Here is a 17,947-nt window from a genome sequence, read left to right on the forward strand (position 1 = left end):
TCATTCTATGTAAAATATTTGTAGAATTTAGCGGGTCAGTGATTTCAGGGTTCTCTGTTATGAGCACACAAATCTCCAGGGGATCTCAGGGCTGAAAACTTGCTCTTTTGTAGTTGCTCAGCTCCGTGGAAAACAGCCTTTGTTAGCAGAAGGGACATAGGGATTTCTGTCAGCCGAGACACACACACAGAGGAGACACCCTGTGCTGGCATTTATTGATCTGCACACGCATTCCCTTCCAAATTCCACCATGCATTTGAGACAAAAGCTCTCCCTGAAAACAGGAGGGAGGGAAGGAAGAGGCCTGATCAAAGTCACTTAAGCAATGAACCCTGCCATAGCAAAGGTGGATGTGATCACACAGGCCACCCTCACCCCAAGCTGCTTCTGCAATCCCACAAATGGCCTTGGCCTGCGTGACCATCGCTCCAGTGCCAGGGGAAGCTGTCATCCATGGGGAGACAGACAGCCAGATGTAAATGGAGGGGAACTGGTGAGGTCTTTAAACATGCCAGAAAGGAAAAGGTATCTGGGCAAGGTCTCTGTTCTGTTCAACAGCCACTCCAACACAAAGGATGTGTTCTCAGAGCAGGCATTTAAACACCCTCCTAAAGTTGTGGACAGACAGTGCAACAAACTGGAACAAGATGGGGGACATATGTTCCCCATGTTTTCCTCCACAGATGGCCTGATTTCTCCTACATCCAGCTTCAGTGCTCTATCACACAGCAGCCCCCCACGAGCAGCAGCCCTTTGGAATCATCACCTCCCCTATTGTATTACAAATCTGCCACACAAAGTGTCCCAGGCCAATTCTCAGCAGTGGAAATGTTCCTCGGATGCTGCCTGCTGCCATGGACACCACACTCTGGACATGGCAGTCACTACGACAGTCAGGCTGTCCCAGGGCCCGGCCAACACATCCATCAACTTCCAGCACGCACAGATGGCAGCCCTTCTGCACATGACTTACAGAGCAGACACTATATTCTTGTGTCCTCCTGTCACAAGTGGAGCATCCTCAACAGTGCCCAGGGGCAGTGCAGTTCCTACACACTGGTCTAGAAGTTTTGAAGTTAATGGGCAAATGAGAGATCAAAACAAGCAGCTATTCCATAAAGGTGCTGAAGTAGGCACATGGCACAAAGCAAGAGGGACAAAGCTGCTGATTTCTGTAGGTACAAAAATGCTGTTAGAGAGGATTTTCTTGCTATTTTCTAAGTCCGTGAGAGACTTTTCTCTCTCACAGAAGAGGTAGCAGGGAATGTAAACAACCAAGACACCTGCAACCTTGAAAAGTCTGTTTATGGTATAGTAGAAAAATATTTTGACAATGGATGTTTTAGGATTTTAGCCAATCACCCCCAAGGGGTGGCTGGCCCTTTGTCCAATTAGACTATGAAGAAAAAAGTCTATAAAAGAGTTGATAAAATAATTAAATAAATGAATCTTGCTGCACAATTGCTGCCTGCTGGATCTTCTCCTCCTCCTCGTCCCTATGGCTGCGGGACATGGTGATATACCGTAGGAACCGGGCCTGCGGTAATAGATTTCCTGCCTGTGAATCACCCTGTGTACCTCACAATCTGAGGGAAAAATCTTCAATGCTGAGACAATCAGAAGGCAGAAAAAAAAAACCTCTGCAGTGAACTCCAGGATTCAAAAGTCCTGTGATGTTCTGCTGTAAGGGTATCAGGAATGAGTTGAGCAGCTTTACCTGGATCTGTCCTTTCCCCATTATGCGATCTGTGCTCTCTCCATCCTCTTTGGTGAGCTTGGTTTTGTTGTAGCACTTTTCATAGCACAGAATCCGCAGTGTCTGTGAGCCCTCCAGCTCAATTTCAAACTCCTGCAGGGCACCAGGAAAGGAAAGAGTAATGGCTGCATCACAGCAGGACACCAGTCTCAGAATAATCAATACAGTCTCCTTAATACTCATCAGAAGAGAACTTAAGGACTGGCCAAAACCTCCTCCATACTGGAATTGTTCTAGAAATAAGCTGTAGTTGTATTTGTATCTATAAGGTGGTCAAATCGGACACTAAGATGGTTCACTCGTTAGTCAGGTTTCAAAGGTCTCAGCAAAGCATTATTCAAAGACACAAATTTGCTCACCTTCCTTGTAAGAAATTTTGCTCACTGGCAGGTCTGAGTTGGCTGTAAACAGGCAAAATGTCTATAGCTAATTCTTCCCCCTCTCAATAAACAAAACCATCTCCTTCAACACATTTTTTACTTGTGTTTTTAAAAAAATTATCAAGCATGCATCTGTTTGATAAATACTGGACAAGACTCATTTGTATCAAATTGTTTGTTTAACTACCGCTAATCAAGAGAAAATCTGCAAGCCCTGACAGCCAAATGAACCTGGCAGAAAAGTGTTTTTTGAGAAGCAGCATATGCAGCACAAATGCTGAGCATGCAGCAAGCTCTTCCACTGGCAGGTCTTCTGCCCATCATGCATTGATGTTTGGCACATGCAACAAGTCATATCCAGAAAGATCAAACCTACCTCATTCCAGTTAGGCTCTGTGGTGTCTCTGTAAACTCTAGTTTTGGCCTTGTTCACAAAATACCCAAAAGAATCCACCTCTAACGTGCAGTACAAATCTGAGGAGGGGAGACAGGGACAGAAACTTTTAAGTAATATCTAGAATCTCCTAACTTGCATTAATCACTTGGGCACAGGGTGTCTTCATTTCCATCATCTCTGTACTAGTACCAGTAACACCATCCCAATACAAACCTCATCACCTTGATCAGCCCAGCTGTCCTTAAGAAGCTCTGTCACTTTTTTTGATCCTTCTGTCAACTCATTCCCCTGAATTTTAACACTACTTTCTTCACAACAAAAAATCTGGATGTCAGAGAACACTCTCCATTCTTTCATTGCAAAACAAAATACAGCTGAAAGAATTCAGGGTAAGGCCTGAATTGTTTCTAGAACAGCTGGGTAATCAGCAAACACTGCTTAAAAGTTCAAACAGACTAGGCCTAAAAATAAGTGCTGTGTGCTTGATCCTTTATGGTGATCTTTTTGGGAGTGAAGAGTGGGAACTTCCAGTTCCCCAGAACACCTTTCCTCTTCACCATTATCACAGATGCTGCAATCCACACCCAGCTGTCCCAGCACGTGGCTTATCCAACCCCTATCAGTACCTTTTGTGTGTCACAGAACTATAACTCACTTGAGCTTTGCTTGAATCCCGTGGCAGAATGGACAATGACGTTCAGGAATCCATAGAGACCTGGGGACTCGTCATCTGTACAAAAGATCCAAGGAATTTTGTTACATTCAGAGTGGAGCCAAGAGTGAAAGAGTGATGAAACTGATATTACAGAGGTTAATGAGCAGAGGGTGAACGGTCCCCAAGGATGGCAGGAGCACGTTAACAGCCGGTTCAGCAAGAGAGGAGACCGTTCCATAGTCATTGTCAGTGGCACCTGTAATACCTTCTGGCACTGGGGGGCTTTTACAGTGACAGTTCTAGCATCAGCAAGACAGCATGGAAGAAATTCCAAGGAGAAAAAGCAAATTATAGAGGTTATGTCTACACTAGCAGATTAAGCAGTAATTTAGGATGGTCCCTGACACAATTTTGGCCAACTAGTGTCGTTCCAAAGGATTCTCAGACACAGCTCAAAGCTGTCCCAGGCTAGGACTCCACCAGGCACTCTTAAACCTTGCACAACAGCTGCATGAAAGGACCATGTAATAGTTGATTAACGTATAATGGAGGATGCCTGCAACCCGTAGCAAAAGGGAACAGCAAGAGCAGTTCCAGGGGAAAGCACAAAATCAGGCAGGGGGAGAGTTTCACTGCAGTTGCACCATGTGAAAGCAAAACCCAAAAATCTTACCTTCCTTATTGATAGTGAGGGGAATGTTGTGGACAGTCTGAAGCTTCACACAGGAGTTTGTTAGCATCTGGAGCTCCACCGATGTGAGAGAGAAGCTTTTAAAGCCTGCCATGGAGATTGAAAGAGGGAGGAGTTAAAATTCCAAGGAGAGGCTGGAGGCATTACCCCTCATCCTGGAACACATGGGATAGTGCTCCCTGGGCACTGCTCAGCGGCAGCACCAGAGCGCTCAGGGCAGTATTGCTGCTGCAGCCCAGCTCTACTGGCAGCATACTTCTTTCCTCTTCCAAGTAAAGTCTCTGGACGGTTCACAGGAAATAGAGGGGTTCTTAGTTCCTTGCAAAGCCAAGAACACCATGCCAAAAAAGTAGGTTTCTTTTGAATGGAGACAGGTAAAAGGGTGCAGCTCTTCCCTTTCCCTGGAATTGCACTGAGCTCTGATCTCTAGGGTAAATGGGAGAATCTCTACACACATTTACTAAGTGCTCTCTCTACACATTCCTCCCATGTTGCTGCAGCCAGAAGTTCCCCAAACAGCCTCAGACAGGAGACATCCATATTGCACTGTGGATTTCAACGCAGATCTCTGTTTTGGCAGGGAAGCCTGTCCCACACCTTATCCTCTGGACCTCTGCTCCCTTAAGATCACAGTATTTGTACCAATGACAGCTGAGGGATACTCACATTTCTTCTGCTGCTCCCGGATATTCTCCCTCCACTCCGCCCTTTCATAGTCTGATGAAATGAGGAATGTGTAACTCTACCCAGGAACACAGAAGAAAATAGAATATAAGAAAACATAATAGAATATAGGAAACAGAAGAATATAAAAATATGCATTAGGCTGATGCACCACTGAGGGCTGGGCCTGCCTGCTCCCACCGTCCTCCAGTGCAAATTGCTGGATACACTGTTCTGCTAGCACTTGCCCTGCCACTTGTCCTGCATCACATCTCTGTTGGGGCAGGCAAGGCTCTGGCAATGTGCCCGTGGCACCAACACGGACAGTCAGAGCTAACAGAGCCCCACCCTGCCAAGGGCAGTTGTGGCCCTGCATCAGCTCCCATGGCAGCTTGTGCTATTCCTCACAACCAGAATTCAGTTGCACCAGGAATGCCAGAAGCTTCCAGCACAGGCCTAGACACTGTTGAAGCAGCAACAGTCAGGAAGCAGTGACCAGCTCAAGGATTTTCACTGAGCAGCAACACAATCTTATGAGACTCCTTTGCCATGTGCATGGGAAGGCCACGGTGAGAGGTTACAGCACTGCCATAGCAGGGAACACCCCTGACAGAGGATGACCCTGGCAGGGGCAGCTGCAGCCCTGAGGACACTGCCCTGAGTGTGCCAAGCCTTGAAGTCACAGGGCAATTTAGAAGGCAGCTGCTGCAGAGCTGGATCTCGGATGAAGGGCTGTTCCTACTGCTCCACCAGGACTGGTGCTGAGATAGGGGATTCATTTCTATGGTTATTTCTTAAATGCCAGTCTTGTATGCAAATTAGTCACAGCCTTATAAGGATGCCATCATAACTTTGGGCACAGCAAGGGTGAGGTGTCTGCTGCTTGGAAAGTGCTTTGAGGACACACAGCAGAGGCCACAAAGCCCTCCCTGTGCAGGAGCACGTACAGTCACAGACACAAGCCCCTGATCTCTGGCCCCTGAGGGTGACAGGGTGTGCTCTCACCTTGCCGTTGCGATTGTGTACCCGGAAGGCCATGTTGGGAGACATCAGCAGTAGGAGGGATTCCTGCTCCGAGAGTTTCTTTTTCAACCTCTCAATGACCTTGCTGCCTTTATTGGCCCTCTGAAGGATGTGGGAGAGAGGGAGACAGAGGACACGTGTTACGCTCCAAATCTGCCCCCATTTAGATTAACCACTATTTTGAAAACCACAGTCTCTACCCTGTGAGTAGGTAAATAGCCCCAGAGTAGAAGAAATGCTGTCAACAGGATCCACAGGGCTCCCAGCTGCTCAGGAAGGTGTTACTTGCAGAATCTCCACTTGGACTGGGCTCTGTTTCTTGATTCCAGCTGTCCCAGCTGAAGTGCAGAGGTGTGTGGCCACTGTCCTAGCTGTAACCTGTATTTTCTGTTCCAGAGGCTGCAGTAGCATCATGTCACTGAGCAGCCATATCACTGCCAGGTCCTCCAAGTGTTCTTAACTAAGAAGACTCTAAGGAACTTCTCTAGAAGCCACCCAGAACTCTCCTACTCACCACCCACTGATCCATTTTCATCAGAGGTCCACTAAAAATACAGCTTTTCCTGGATAAAATCCAGTCCCAAACCCAGCCATGTGTATTGTTTAGCACTAATGCACCAAAGCACGTGTCTTAGACACCTGCAGCTGGTGAGTAAAAGGCTTCCACAAAGTGTTCTTCCTAAAACCTTACTTTTTCCAGGAAGCCCTCTTTAAAAGCCAGCCAGGGCCAAGAGGCAGAAGCATATTCTTTGGAAGTGTGGGGAATAACCTTCTCACAGCACATCAATGTTACTCATATCCTGCTCTACACATCACCAGTGTTCAAACTCTTATTTCTCTTTTAGGGTCCAGGAAGCTTTGTGATCTAACAACTCTCAGAAAACATGTCTCGCAAGCAAAGAGAAGCCTGGGCCAGAGACACTATGTCCATGTCAGACTGTCCAATCAGCATAATTGCTGTTTTCCATATATTTGCTGGTGCTTTGACATCTGTGAAGTAGGAAAAAGCTTTAAAGGCATAGCTGAGCCTGCTAAAATTCAAGAGTAAATGGCTTCTGATCAAAATCACTGGCAGGATCATAATTTAACAGCCAGAAATTGGCAAGTAACACTTCCAGTCCTTCTCATGTCTTCAGCATAAGATCCCTGCCCTCCACATGGATGTTCATAGGTGGTTTTGCTGAGTAGAGGAGCTGCTGGGTACAAATACAGGGTCTTTTTATCTCTGCCTCCTCAAAGGGCAGCATCACCCAGGCTGTGCACTATCACAAGCCCCTGCTGAATGGTCTGTTGCAGCCTGGCTCCCCACACTGTGCAGCCCTGGGAGAGCTGCTGCCACCAGCACCTCATCTGAGCACAGACACTGCATCTGCACTGCCTTGGAGTGCTCAACTCCTTTACCTTTTCCCGCTGGATGTCATTCTTGATCTGGGATATCTTGATCTTCATGGCATCCAGTTCCTCATCAGGTACCAGTGGGATATTGGGCACTGCCTCAGACTCATCCACCATTTGGAAACTGAGGTCAGTGAGTGGGATGTACCATTTGCAGTCATACTGTTGGCTTTTTCTGAAAGGCAGAAGGTCCAAACATTTTACTATTACTGGTAAACACCCACTTGGTTTGGCAACACCCACTCCTTCCTACAAGTCCTTCCCTGCTATAGTGCATAACATACAGATACTGGCCCAACTTTACTGTCATTCCCATATGGAGAAAGTCTGGCAAAAGGCTGCTTTTCAGCAAGACAGACTAGCAGGGCCAGTAGCCAGCACAGCAATAAGGCAACTTATTTTGTTATCTAGTTCTTTTCACCCTAAGGAACCACATCCATCTCCTGCAGACAATTTCAGTCTTGTGTGCTCTCTCTTCAAAGCCCCTGGTGTGGCAAAGTTCTAAAGCTGTGCCACACCTGTGACCTGGTGGCCCCCTGGGATCTGAACCTGGGTCTCTCCTGCCTAAGCTGGGGCCAAGGTAGGGCAGGTGAGCCAATGGATATAAACCTCTGTATAATCCAACCAGGGGAGAGAAACTACAGCTCACAGCTGCCATTCTCCAGGGATTTCACCAGGATAAGCAGCTCCCTTTTAAAATGTTTAATGTAATTTATTCCCTCTTCACTTCTACTGTCAGGAACATCCACTCTTGGGAATGTCCCACTCCTTTGAAGGTTCATTCCTCACTAGCACGTGCTTTGAAAAGGGCAGGCATAACTTTTTGCTTGAGAAGGGCAATAAGCTGAGTGAGGTCTCCCCAAGAAGAACATTTATGAAATGAAGAAAAGCCCTATTTGAGGCAAGTACATTGGTAATGGTTCCTCCCCCCTCACTTGTGAAAAATGCCAACAAAACTGCTTTTATAGCTGCACTTTAGGGTTGACACATAGTCTGTTTACTGCACCTTTACCATTTTTCTGTAAAACTGTTAGGCTGTAGCTGCAAAGCCAAAATTAACAACCTCAGTCACAAAAGAAAGTGAAGAATGTCACCTATTAAAAGAAAGGGGAAGTAGAAAAATGAATGACGTTTGTCCAGAATACCAGCAGCTACAGCATATCCTGCTCTCCTAGGTAGGTTCAGGGCACGGATGGGAGGAATTAACCTTTCCTGAGGGGTCAGGACTTAGACAGGATCTCATACAGTAAACATTCCCAGCTTGCCAATCATTTCTTGTCTAACTACATCTTGTGGATTATGGTTACCCAGGTCTGGTGCATCCATACGCAACTAAAACTGCAGGCCAAACCCAGGGTTCTGTTGCAGCTGAGGTGCAAACCACGAAGTCCGAAAGGAAACTCTCACCCTCCTATCTGCTTCTTGAGCTTGGCACACAGGAAGAGATCAGTAAAAAGAAAGACATGGCGTAGCTTGCGAGCCCCCTCCACCAGCTCCACCATGAAACTGTCCTTCAGCAGCTGCCGGTGCTGGGAAAAAAACAGGGAAAATGTTTCAGTGCAATATGAGCTCCACATTTGGCACTAGGGCAGCACAGTCCTTAGACATAACTCCTACCAGAGCAAATTCAGTAAATCTGTCTAATTCATAAAATTAAAAAAGCCTACTAAATACTCCTTGCTGTCAACTCTGCTCCCTGCTGCAGCCCTCTCTCCCAGAGACAGAAAGAGCCATGCATCTTCTCCCCTACCTGGTATTGGGTCAGACTTCGGGCTTCTCTCCATCACCTGTTCCTGAACCCAAGTGCAGTCTGCTGTGAGTCACTACCCAGCTCCTTCGTACCAGAATCCCTGAATCCCTGCCAGCAGATCGTCCCCTCCCAAGCCAGCAGAGAGCAGCAAACACCGCTTCTCCCAGAGTCACTTCTCCCAGAGTCACTTCCCAGCCTCTGCATCAGCTTCAGCCACCCCAGCAGGGATAGCAAAACTTTCCTCGACCCCCTCCTCTCCCATTCCCATAACGACTTTGTCAACATTAACAGCTGAATGCCATTGCTGCTCCTTCATTACAAGTGCTGTTAAGGGATAATTCCTGAACACGTGTATCTGGCAAACTTCTCAAGAGTCCCTTATCAGTCTGTGCTTTAAAAGGACCATCTGGATGTACCCTCACCATGTGCCTATTGAAATCTTCTTTATATACCATATAAAGATTCCCCAAACCTAGAAGATGCAAAGAAGCTGCACAACTCTGACGCCTTTAATTGTGTTTCTAGTTCCAGGGAGTTTCACAGCCTCCTAAAGAAGGGGCACATATTGGTAGGCAGAAACACTACTTTCCTGATTCCCTTATGGAGGAGGCAGGGGAGATGAATGACTCCATAGTCAAAAGACCAAAAGGCTGGAATGTAGGCACTTAGACAGGTGGCTGTGTGCTCATTTCAGTGACCATGACAGGAGTTTCATGCCCCGCTCCATGCTCAGGTCCTCCACTGTGCTGTCAGAATCAGCAGGACTCAGTGCACACCTGGAATAGGTACCTCCCACAGATTTTCAAGCAGAAGTCAAGGCATTCAGCTCTGGGCAAAGTTTATTTCCAGCAATATGTATAACTGTCAGTGTTGCCTCACTTCGCAGCCAGTACAAGCAGGAACCATCAGCTTCCCCACACATGCTAAGGAACTCTTCCCTGACCTGTACTTCCTTTGTTATTCCAGCTAAGAGGATGCTCTTCTGACACCACTAAGTGACACATCAGATGTCCCACATCTGCCTAGACAGCACTGTGGCTGGAGACAGGAGAGTTCTGCTAACCCTGTCCAGGGCTAACCAGCATCTCCCCAGCTGTTTCACTGCCAGCCTTGCCCACCCCCATGCTCAGGACTCGCCCCTGAGGCCCTGCTGCCCTGCCCCATGGCTGTGACCCCCACCGGTGACACACACAGAGAAGGGTCTCCACGGGGCAGCACCATGAGAGCAGCTCCCCTGGGCAAGGTCAGGACACCCACACCAGAAGTGATGCCTCAGTTTCTCGGGTGAGGCCCCTGGGTTCTGTTTGCTGCGTGACTTAACAAACCCTGAACGCGTTCCCTGCTTGAGGGCGTGGGAGTGCAAAGCCCCGCGCTGCCTCTCCTGCCTACCATTCTTCCCATCTTGGCTCTCCAAAATGAAAACAAACCACATCAGTCCTGAGCCTAGCAGGCATCATGGCAAAGAGCACATGACAAAGAAATGCCCTTGCAGACATAATTCTTCTTTCCACAGTCTGTCCCACAACACGCTACACTTCCTGACAGGGACTAGGAGTTTGCATTTTCCTGTCTGCAGCTACACAAGCACCACAACTTACTGTGAAAGCACATGGAGCAGTGTCAGCAGCTCATCTTGATGCTGCCTTCCATTACACAAAGGTCCTGGAAATCTGTGAGCAGGGCAGCACTTTTTTCAGAACTGCAGGAAGCAAGGCTGCTCCCTGGCAGACTGCTGCAGCATCTCTGAGCAGGACTCTGGGGAGATCTGGCATCCAGCAGTGCTTCAGCTCAGAAAGGCCTGTACATATGTTAGTGTTTATTTTTAGGTGGGTGTGATCCTCCTGGCTTCTTCTCTATGCTTTTTGAGATAACTCCTGCCTGCACTAATGCCTTTGCTGCTGATGGGCACTTGAGCATGCCTTCCCCTCCTGCCTGGAGAGCAAGCCCCAGATAGGGAACTAGAAACATTGAGCTTTGAAAAGAAATAAACAAACAGGAGGAGGTATGTTGTCAGTAGCAAGAACAATCCCCTCTCCTGCAAAGAATTTCATTTGGGAGCAATAATAAGCAGGGAAAGATATTTTGTGAGCAAGCCAAACCCCTGATCTCAAGTTTCTAGATCTGATGCATATTAATTACACTGCAAATCAGCTCAGCTCCTCTGGAGCAATGAGAATAGCTGCTTGCTGCCAGCTCAACCTCTGCACATTGTTCGTAGGTGTAAAGATGTTCTCACGGCTTACTCATCTCTGCTACCCATCAGGATGTGGCACTGTCCTTCCCCTGCCTGGCACTGACAAGGCACAGTCCTGACCTGACCTTCTGTCCACCTCTGCCAGGCACTGGCAATGTGTGAGATGAGCCAAGGCCCCAGGCCAGCACCCTGCCGAGAGCACATCTCCCCAGAACCTGAGCAGAAAGCTCAGCCATTCCATGCCAAACGACTCAACAACCTTCACAGTTCCCACCTGGGGCTGAGGTGGCACTGAGTTTATTTGGGTTAGCACTCCTGGGAACCAAACCCTATCACTGACACAGACACAGTGCAACCCCGAGGCAGCAAAAAGTCCCACAAAGAGAGCTGGGTGGGAGAGGACAAGCCTGTACTTCCTAAGCTGGGCTGGAACAGAAGGAAAGAGGTGAAAGGGATATACTCCAGTCAGTCAGAAGGAAACACTGAGCGTCCCAGACCCTTCATTCTTCATATCTTCTTGCTCATGGGACCTAGTTGGGAAGGTCTGCCTCCAGCAAGCAGTGGGTTTGAACCGCCACAAGAGCAACCAAGCATTTGGGGAGGAGAGTACAGGAGAAAACATATGTGGATCAAGTCAGGAAATTTCTCCTTACTACCAGCTTTTCTTGGAAAAGAGGGCTTTCATTAGGGCTGGGCACAACAGGCATGCCCCAGGCTGCTCAGAATCGTGGGGCTGAGGAGGGGCACTTCCAGCAAAGGGGCACATCCTTCGCTGCAAATGAGTCATCTTGCCTGAAGGTTCAGCAGGTCAGAGGGAAACAATAAAAGGATTTCCCAATGGCTTACCAGATCCCTGCCAAACCCCACAGCGTGGGAGCAAAGGGCACCTCCCTGGACCTCCTGACATGAGTCAGCCCATCCTCTCCCAGTTTTGGGGGAGCCAGCAGGCCCCTCAGACAGGACTTGTGCCACTCAGGAGGCCTCCTCAGCTCTGCAGTTTTGGAACCAACACTTTGGTCAACTCCTCCCACCCAGGGCCACCAACAGCTATTCCTTTGGTGGCATCCCATTAAACGGGGTCTCCTGAAACACAAGGTCTTTTGGCTGGGTGATCCTGCTGTACATGCCATACAATAGCTCTCGTGTTGGAAACCATCTCTCTACCTTGTTCCCGGAGTTACTCTGTTTGTTACAGTTACCAAAGGTGCTGAAGATTTCCTAAAATAGCCTGAAATAACACTGACAACAGAAACACCAAATAAACATCCAAGAGAACACAAGATTCCCATATCACCCCATAAGAAGGGTGATAGGGCGACAGCAGCAGGAGAGTGGCAGAGTGACCCCCTCTCTTCCACAGACAGCCTGCAAGACTCTCAGGTGTCCAGCACAGGAGCTCAGCACAGCTTCAGAAAGATGTTCCAGGAAGTGTGGGTGAAGATTTTGTATCATAATAGAGTGAATTAGGATCATCTTTAGTCTCGCACAAGGCCTGTGCTGTTACCTTCAATGGCTCTTGCAAAGCTCCTTTACTGGTGCAATGTAAGTTCCAAGTCTCTTTTCTAGGCCCTGCTTTTCTTTGCATGTTTTCATCTGCTCCTCCCACCCGCTTCAGTGCTCTGAACAAAAGAGCTCTCCCTGTACCTTTTCCAGTGCTTGGTTATCCTGTTTGGATTGCCTATTGCTGTCCTCCTCCTCCTCTTACCTCTGTCACTGAACATCTTCCCCTCCTCTGCTACCAAGCTCACGACTACCTGTGTGCTCATCTATTCATCCTACAGTGTTTTTGTGCTGTTTGCATATGATAAATCCTGCTGCTGTCACAGACTGATTAACTTCAGGAAGTGTGGCCAACTTGTCTGAGACACATTACAAAAGTGGAATTTAAAAACCTACTCAAGCAGACCCACAGCTGCACAAAAGGCCATCTCCCCGCTTGTGTGCCGAGGAAAGAGCTCATCCGATGTGGTGACAGCAGAGGCCTGCAGTGCATGTGGGTGAGAGCCCCGAGAAGGGCTGGGACATGTGTGAGGCAGAGGGAGGAGGGGAAAACCAGGAGATGGGTATTGGCACATGTCAGTGAGGAAGAGGTGGTTTGGCTTTCTGCAGAGCGTAGGAAGAAAATGATTCCTCGTGTGTGTAAGTGTGTTGCAAGACCAGCACTGCAAAAAAACCAAAAGGGATGCTCTGCCTAGGGAGTTAAACTGGCTGCTCTTTGAGCATTTTAATAGTCTTTTTCTTCTTCCCAAAGCTCCTGTAACCAGGAGCTCTCTGGCTCCAGCTCTAAGACAGTGTGAAGCAGCCAAGATAACTTCTGAGTGCTCTATTGCCAACATCTGCCCAAGGCCTCCAGGAGCAGTAGGCACCAGGCCCCATGCTGTGCGTGGCTGTGCCTAAGCTTTGCTTCCAGCTTTTCAAAGGCTTCAGTTTGCACTTCTGCTCCCTTGCACATGTCCTTTGTCCTTTTCCTTCTCTAGCACACTTGGTCTATACGAAGCCAAACAGAAGCTTAAGGCAATGATACCCAGTCCTTTGACTGCAGTTTAAAACCACATTTAGAAACATGGTAGAGCAGCTTGCCAAGCAGCCTCTTCTCTCCAGGGCAAGGACAAAGGTGTACAGTAGCACAAGCTGATCTGTGATGTGATCCACTGGGCTTGATCGCAGAAAAAGCTGCCTGTCAGCTCCCTTGTGTCTGGACTGGTGCTGATGAGACCAGACATTAAGCCACTCAGCCAGCAGTAACCCAGAATTCCAGGTTCCATTCCTCTGTGCCACTGTGGGATCACACAAACATCAGTATGAACACTTCAGAGAGGGTGGGAGTACATGGTCAGGGCAAGGCAGAGTGGCAGCCACCACACTCAGGTTGATCTGAACTGCCCTGGAACAACACACTGCAAAGAGCACAAGAGGAGCGGCAGTCAAGAAAGGGACCACCACCTCTCAAGTGAACTCTGCAAGTTTTTGCAGTTTCATTTGTGCTTTGCACAAATGGACTGAATTAGCTGGAAACACCAGCCTTGACTTCTGGCAGGGAAAGACACAACCACTACAGTCATTTGCATCCAGGCTTAGCTGAAAAAAACCCAACATGCAGTACCTAGAGCTGTTCTGTTAGTAAGACTAGAGAAGGTTATTACTGCCCTCCTTCTGAACGTAATAGTGGCACATCCTTCATCTCAAAGCATTTGTTTTCCTTCTTCCCCAAGGCACTGTCCCTAGCAGAACCTTAAACTCATTCCCTGTTTAAACCAAGACAACAGTAGGGGTGCAGAAGGATCAACAGCAACAAGGAAGATGCCTCTTCCATGGCCCCAGTGGGTGACTCTCCACCATTCACATTCCGAGCCACATAGTATAGTGCTACTAAGACCCCCTTCCCCTCCATGCATTTGCTTTGTTATTTAGAGGGTTAGCAAAGTGGATACCTGTAGATTATTCATTAAAAAGCAGTTAAAAAGGTAAAACTATAAAAGTAGAAAGATGGAATGAAAAGAAGGGAATGTACTGGATCAAGCTGAATGGAAACAGACCCAAAAGGCCAGAGATGGCCCCCCCGGTTCCCCTGTGTTGCCAGGCTGGGGCTCTCTTGGCTCCTCTATACCATGGTCCTTAGCAAAGTCTGCTACAGTCAGCAAGGAACAAATTCTCTGTTCACAGGCTCACTCCACCAATATTGCCTTCCCTGCTGCAGCTCCTTCTGGCCCTCTGGTGAGGGATTTTACTCCCTTTGTTCCCATCTCTTTGCACTACCTGCAATACTCATCCAGCCCAGCAAATTAAACCACATGACAGAAACCTTCCAGTTCCTACGCATAAGTATAGATTAGAACAAAGCCTCTGGAGCCCAGCAGAACCAGGGGGCTGGAGCACAGGATGGACACCTGGCATCACACAGGGAGCCAGCAGGCAGATCAGGCTGAGTCACTGCTCCCAAAGCAGGGAATCACCTCTGCAAAAAAGAAGAACACTGAGCTGATGAGCCTGTACTCTCTCCTGACCTACACTCCCCTCCTTAGCAGCCTGTCACTAGGGAGATTAACAACTGGCTGCTTTCCCCAGTTCAAAGCAATCCTGAAAAAAAGAGCTGGAGCAAGAGGCTGGCAAAGGAGATTTGATTCCTCCCCACAACACACTCAAAGGGAAAAAATATTCCACATAAAAGGCAAGGACTGGGAAAAAAAGATAACTGCGATCAGCACCTAAGCAATACATGAGGGGAAAAGGCTGTTTTACCCTCCTTCCTTTCCACCAAGGAAACTTCAATGGGAGGAAGACAAATAATGAAAAAAGCCATCAAAGCAAGCTGGTGATTCATTAAAATAAAAAATGCATTATGCATTGAGAGCAGTCAATTAGGAGATGCAATCCACACACTGTCCTGTCACCCCGGGGGAAGCACCAGCAAGGCGAGTGGGAGGAAAGGATAAGTAGAAAAGGGAAGATTTACAGGCATAAACAAAACCCAGCTATGACCCCAAGCTGAGCAGCTTGTAGAAGGAACAGCCATCACTAACCCACACAGAGTAGCCGGGAGCAGATTTCTGTCTCTGGATTACTACATGGAGAGTGAACATACTCACTCTCAGGACACAGAGGGCTCAAATGGGGCACTACTGCTTTGATAAAAGTGGGATATTGGTGCCAAATGACTAAATAAAATATTCCTGGTCAGATTCCCAGAGTGGAAGGCAAGTCCTTCTCTTCCCTGGGCTCAGTAAAAGCTGTGTGCAGTGAGGAAGGGCACAAAGGGTTCCCACTACCCCCCAGCATACCCACGGCCCTCTCCTCAGGTATGTCCTCTTCCTCCCTCCCCACATCATACCTGGAGTCACTGCAGGACCAGTGAGAGTGTGAACAGGCCTGCTGAGCCCAGTCCTGCCATGCCTCCCTTCCTGCTTTCTAAGATCTGACAAATACACTGCTCCAAAAAGTGATCATCAGGTTCATCCTCCTGAGCCTGCCCCTCTGCCTGGGCTCTGGCACCTCATTAGGATTCTGCATGACACGTTTCAAAGCCTGCATCCTTCATTGAGATGCTGACAGACAACCAGAGAACACAAACTGCTCCCTCCCCTTCGAGGGGCATTCTAGCCTGTGCTTTCTGTTATGACTCAATCAGCAGTCACTTTAACGAGGCCATCCCCCGTCACTGAGGCACTGGTGACTGATGGCTGAGCTTCAGCCTCCAATTGCCTCTTCTTTTCTCAGCTGGAGGTGTCCTCGGTTGACAAAATGAGAAAACGAGCAAGACTTGCAGGACAAAGTGCCAAATTCCCAGAACTGCAGCTTCCAGCAAACCTTTTGTCAGCTGAAAATCAGTTTAGCAGCTAAAAGCAAGCATGCTTAGCTGTCAGGATTTGGGAAAAAATCATGAAGGTTCATGGTATCTTAACAATCTCCTGGGCTTTGTCAGAGATGTTTTTGCACAGGGTAATTTGGGTCATTGTTGATCAGCTCATGTCTGGAATGCTGCCATAGTTCCTCTTACACATTTACTATCTGAGCTGCACCTCTCTTTGTCCAACCTCCTACATCCTTCTCTCTCTCAACACTTCTGCCAGTCCTGGCCTTTCTTCATCAGGAGGGACTGAACCCCTTTTTAATGGAATTACAAGGCAGCTGAATCAAGCCATTGAGGAATGCAGACTCCACCACAGAGAAACTCCGGGGCCTCCCTGCACAACACTGCATGCAAGTGAAGGATCTGCACATCTTAGACCTTTCTGGGTGCAGTCCAGCTCCTAACAGAGCCGAGCAGGGTTATATTACACTCTTAGGAGTCAGTCATCTCCCTGGCTTTCCCAACCTATTCCATTTGTTTTGCTTTTCAGTCACATTTACAACACTCTCCTTTAGAAATAAGGATGCAGAAAATTAATTTTATGGTGAAAATTAAGATTCTAGAAAACAGCTTTTCCTAATCTTTCATGACTTCTGATGTTTCCTCACCTTCTTCTCCTCCCAGGCTTCCCATTTGGTTTCAGTTTGCAGGTAAAATACAAATCCATTTAGTGCATGGCAATGTGCATCATAGAAATGGATGTATGACAAATGATTATAACAATGCTAAGGACAAAACTCTAATCATACTTTTCCTCTCAGTTTCCAAACTGTTTTCTGAAGAGAAAACAGAGGGAGCTGTACCACATCCTTTAGAGAACAAGGACACTGCATAAACTGTATCTTAGCAACAAACAGATTAACAGCATAACTTCCTAGCCAGCTCTACAGAAAAGACATAACTAGTATTTAGAAACTGAGAAAATAACAAGAGCAGGAAGACTCACCTCCCCTTTCTTTACAGTCATGGATTGCCGGCGAGGAGTGATCTCCTCGTTGATGCTGGAGAGGAAGTTCTGTGATATGCGCAGAGCATCCTGCAGCAGGGGATGGTCAGGGTGGCTCACTGGAGTGTGCTTGAGCAAATCCTGACAGCAGGAACACAAAACAGAGAACACAATCATGAGCAGCACTGGATGGCAGAAGGGTTCGAGTGCCCCTAATTAGAGCTGTAGGACAAAATGCTCCAGCTTCTTCATACAGATTAGAGCAAGGCTTTATCTCTAGAAGTTAATAATACTCTGCACTTCTTGGTGACATCACTGAAAAGATAGCAGCATCCTACCTACAGACTCCATCTCCTTAGTGTAAAGGGAAGAAGCTCTTATGCAGCACAGGCTTATTTTTGCAGTCCTGCAGCTCCATGGAAAATGTGAAGGTCAAAGAAAATAGGACAGCGGTCTAAAGTTTGAAAACTCCCCTTCAGATACTTACATGCAAGACAAGTGTGCTGCGAGTCACTCTATCCACTGGCTTGTACAACAGAGCTGTGAAAACAAAGCAGCAGGAATATCAAGAAGAGTGATATCAAGAAGAACCCATTCTTCTAGCATGGGTTGTCGTCTACTCATGTGCACAGAGACAAGCCCCATGGAACCTGATCTTGACCAGGCGCTCTCAATGCCCCCATAAAACCATCACTGCTGGGATTGCATTTGTGCTATCACTGGGTAGCAGATGTTCTCTTAAAATCACAG

The 17,947-nt window shown here is 47.7% G+C and overlaps 1 protein-coding gene across 6 annotated transcripts in view; it reads right to left on the reverse strand.

Annotated features, from left to right (window-relative positions):
• BCR (BCR activator of RhoGEF and GTPase) overlaps positions 1-17,947 on the reverse strand; it is a 99,806-nt gene that overhangs the window by 18,184 nt on the left and 63,675 nt on the right. For all 6 annotated transcript variants that reach the window (XM_069031427.1, XM_069031426.1, XM_069031430.1 and 3 more), the window contains 10 exons: positions 17,685-17,737; positions 17,198-17,338; positions 8,368-8,489; positions 6,967-7,135; positions 5,548-5,667; positions 4,546-4,621; positions 3,862-3,966; positions 3,189-3,263; positions 2,513-2,610; positions 1,718-1,849 (listed from right to left, as the gene is read on the reverse strand). In XM_069031427.1, coding sequence (XP_068887528.1) covers positions 1,718-1,849; positions 2,513-2,610; positions 3,189-3,263; positions 3,862-3,966; positions 4,546-4,621; positions 5,548-5,667; positions 6,967-7,135; positions 8,368-8,489; positions 17,198-17,338; positions 17,685-17,737 — 1,091 coding nt within the window. The remainder of the gene's footprint in view (positions 1-1,717; positions 1,850-2,512; positions 2,611-3,188; positions 3,264-3,861; positions 3,967-4,545; positions 4,622-5,547; positions 5,668-6,966; positions 7,136-8,367; positions 8,490-17,197; positions 17,339-17,684; positions 17,738-17,947) is intronic.

The sequence above is a fragment of the Aphelocoma coerulescens genome, chromosome 15 (assembly GCF_041296385.1).
Source record: "Aphelocoma coerulescens isolate FSJ_1873_10779 chromosome 15, UR_Acoe_1.0, whole genome shotgun sequence".
Classification (NCBI taxonomy): domain Eukaryota; kingdom Metazoa; phylum Chordata; class Aves; order Passeriformes; family Corvidae; genus Aphelocoma; species Aphelocoma coerulescens.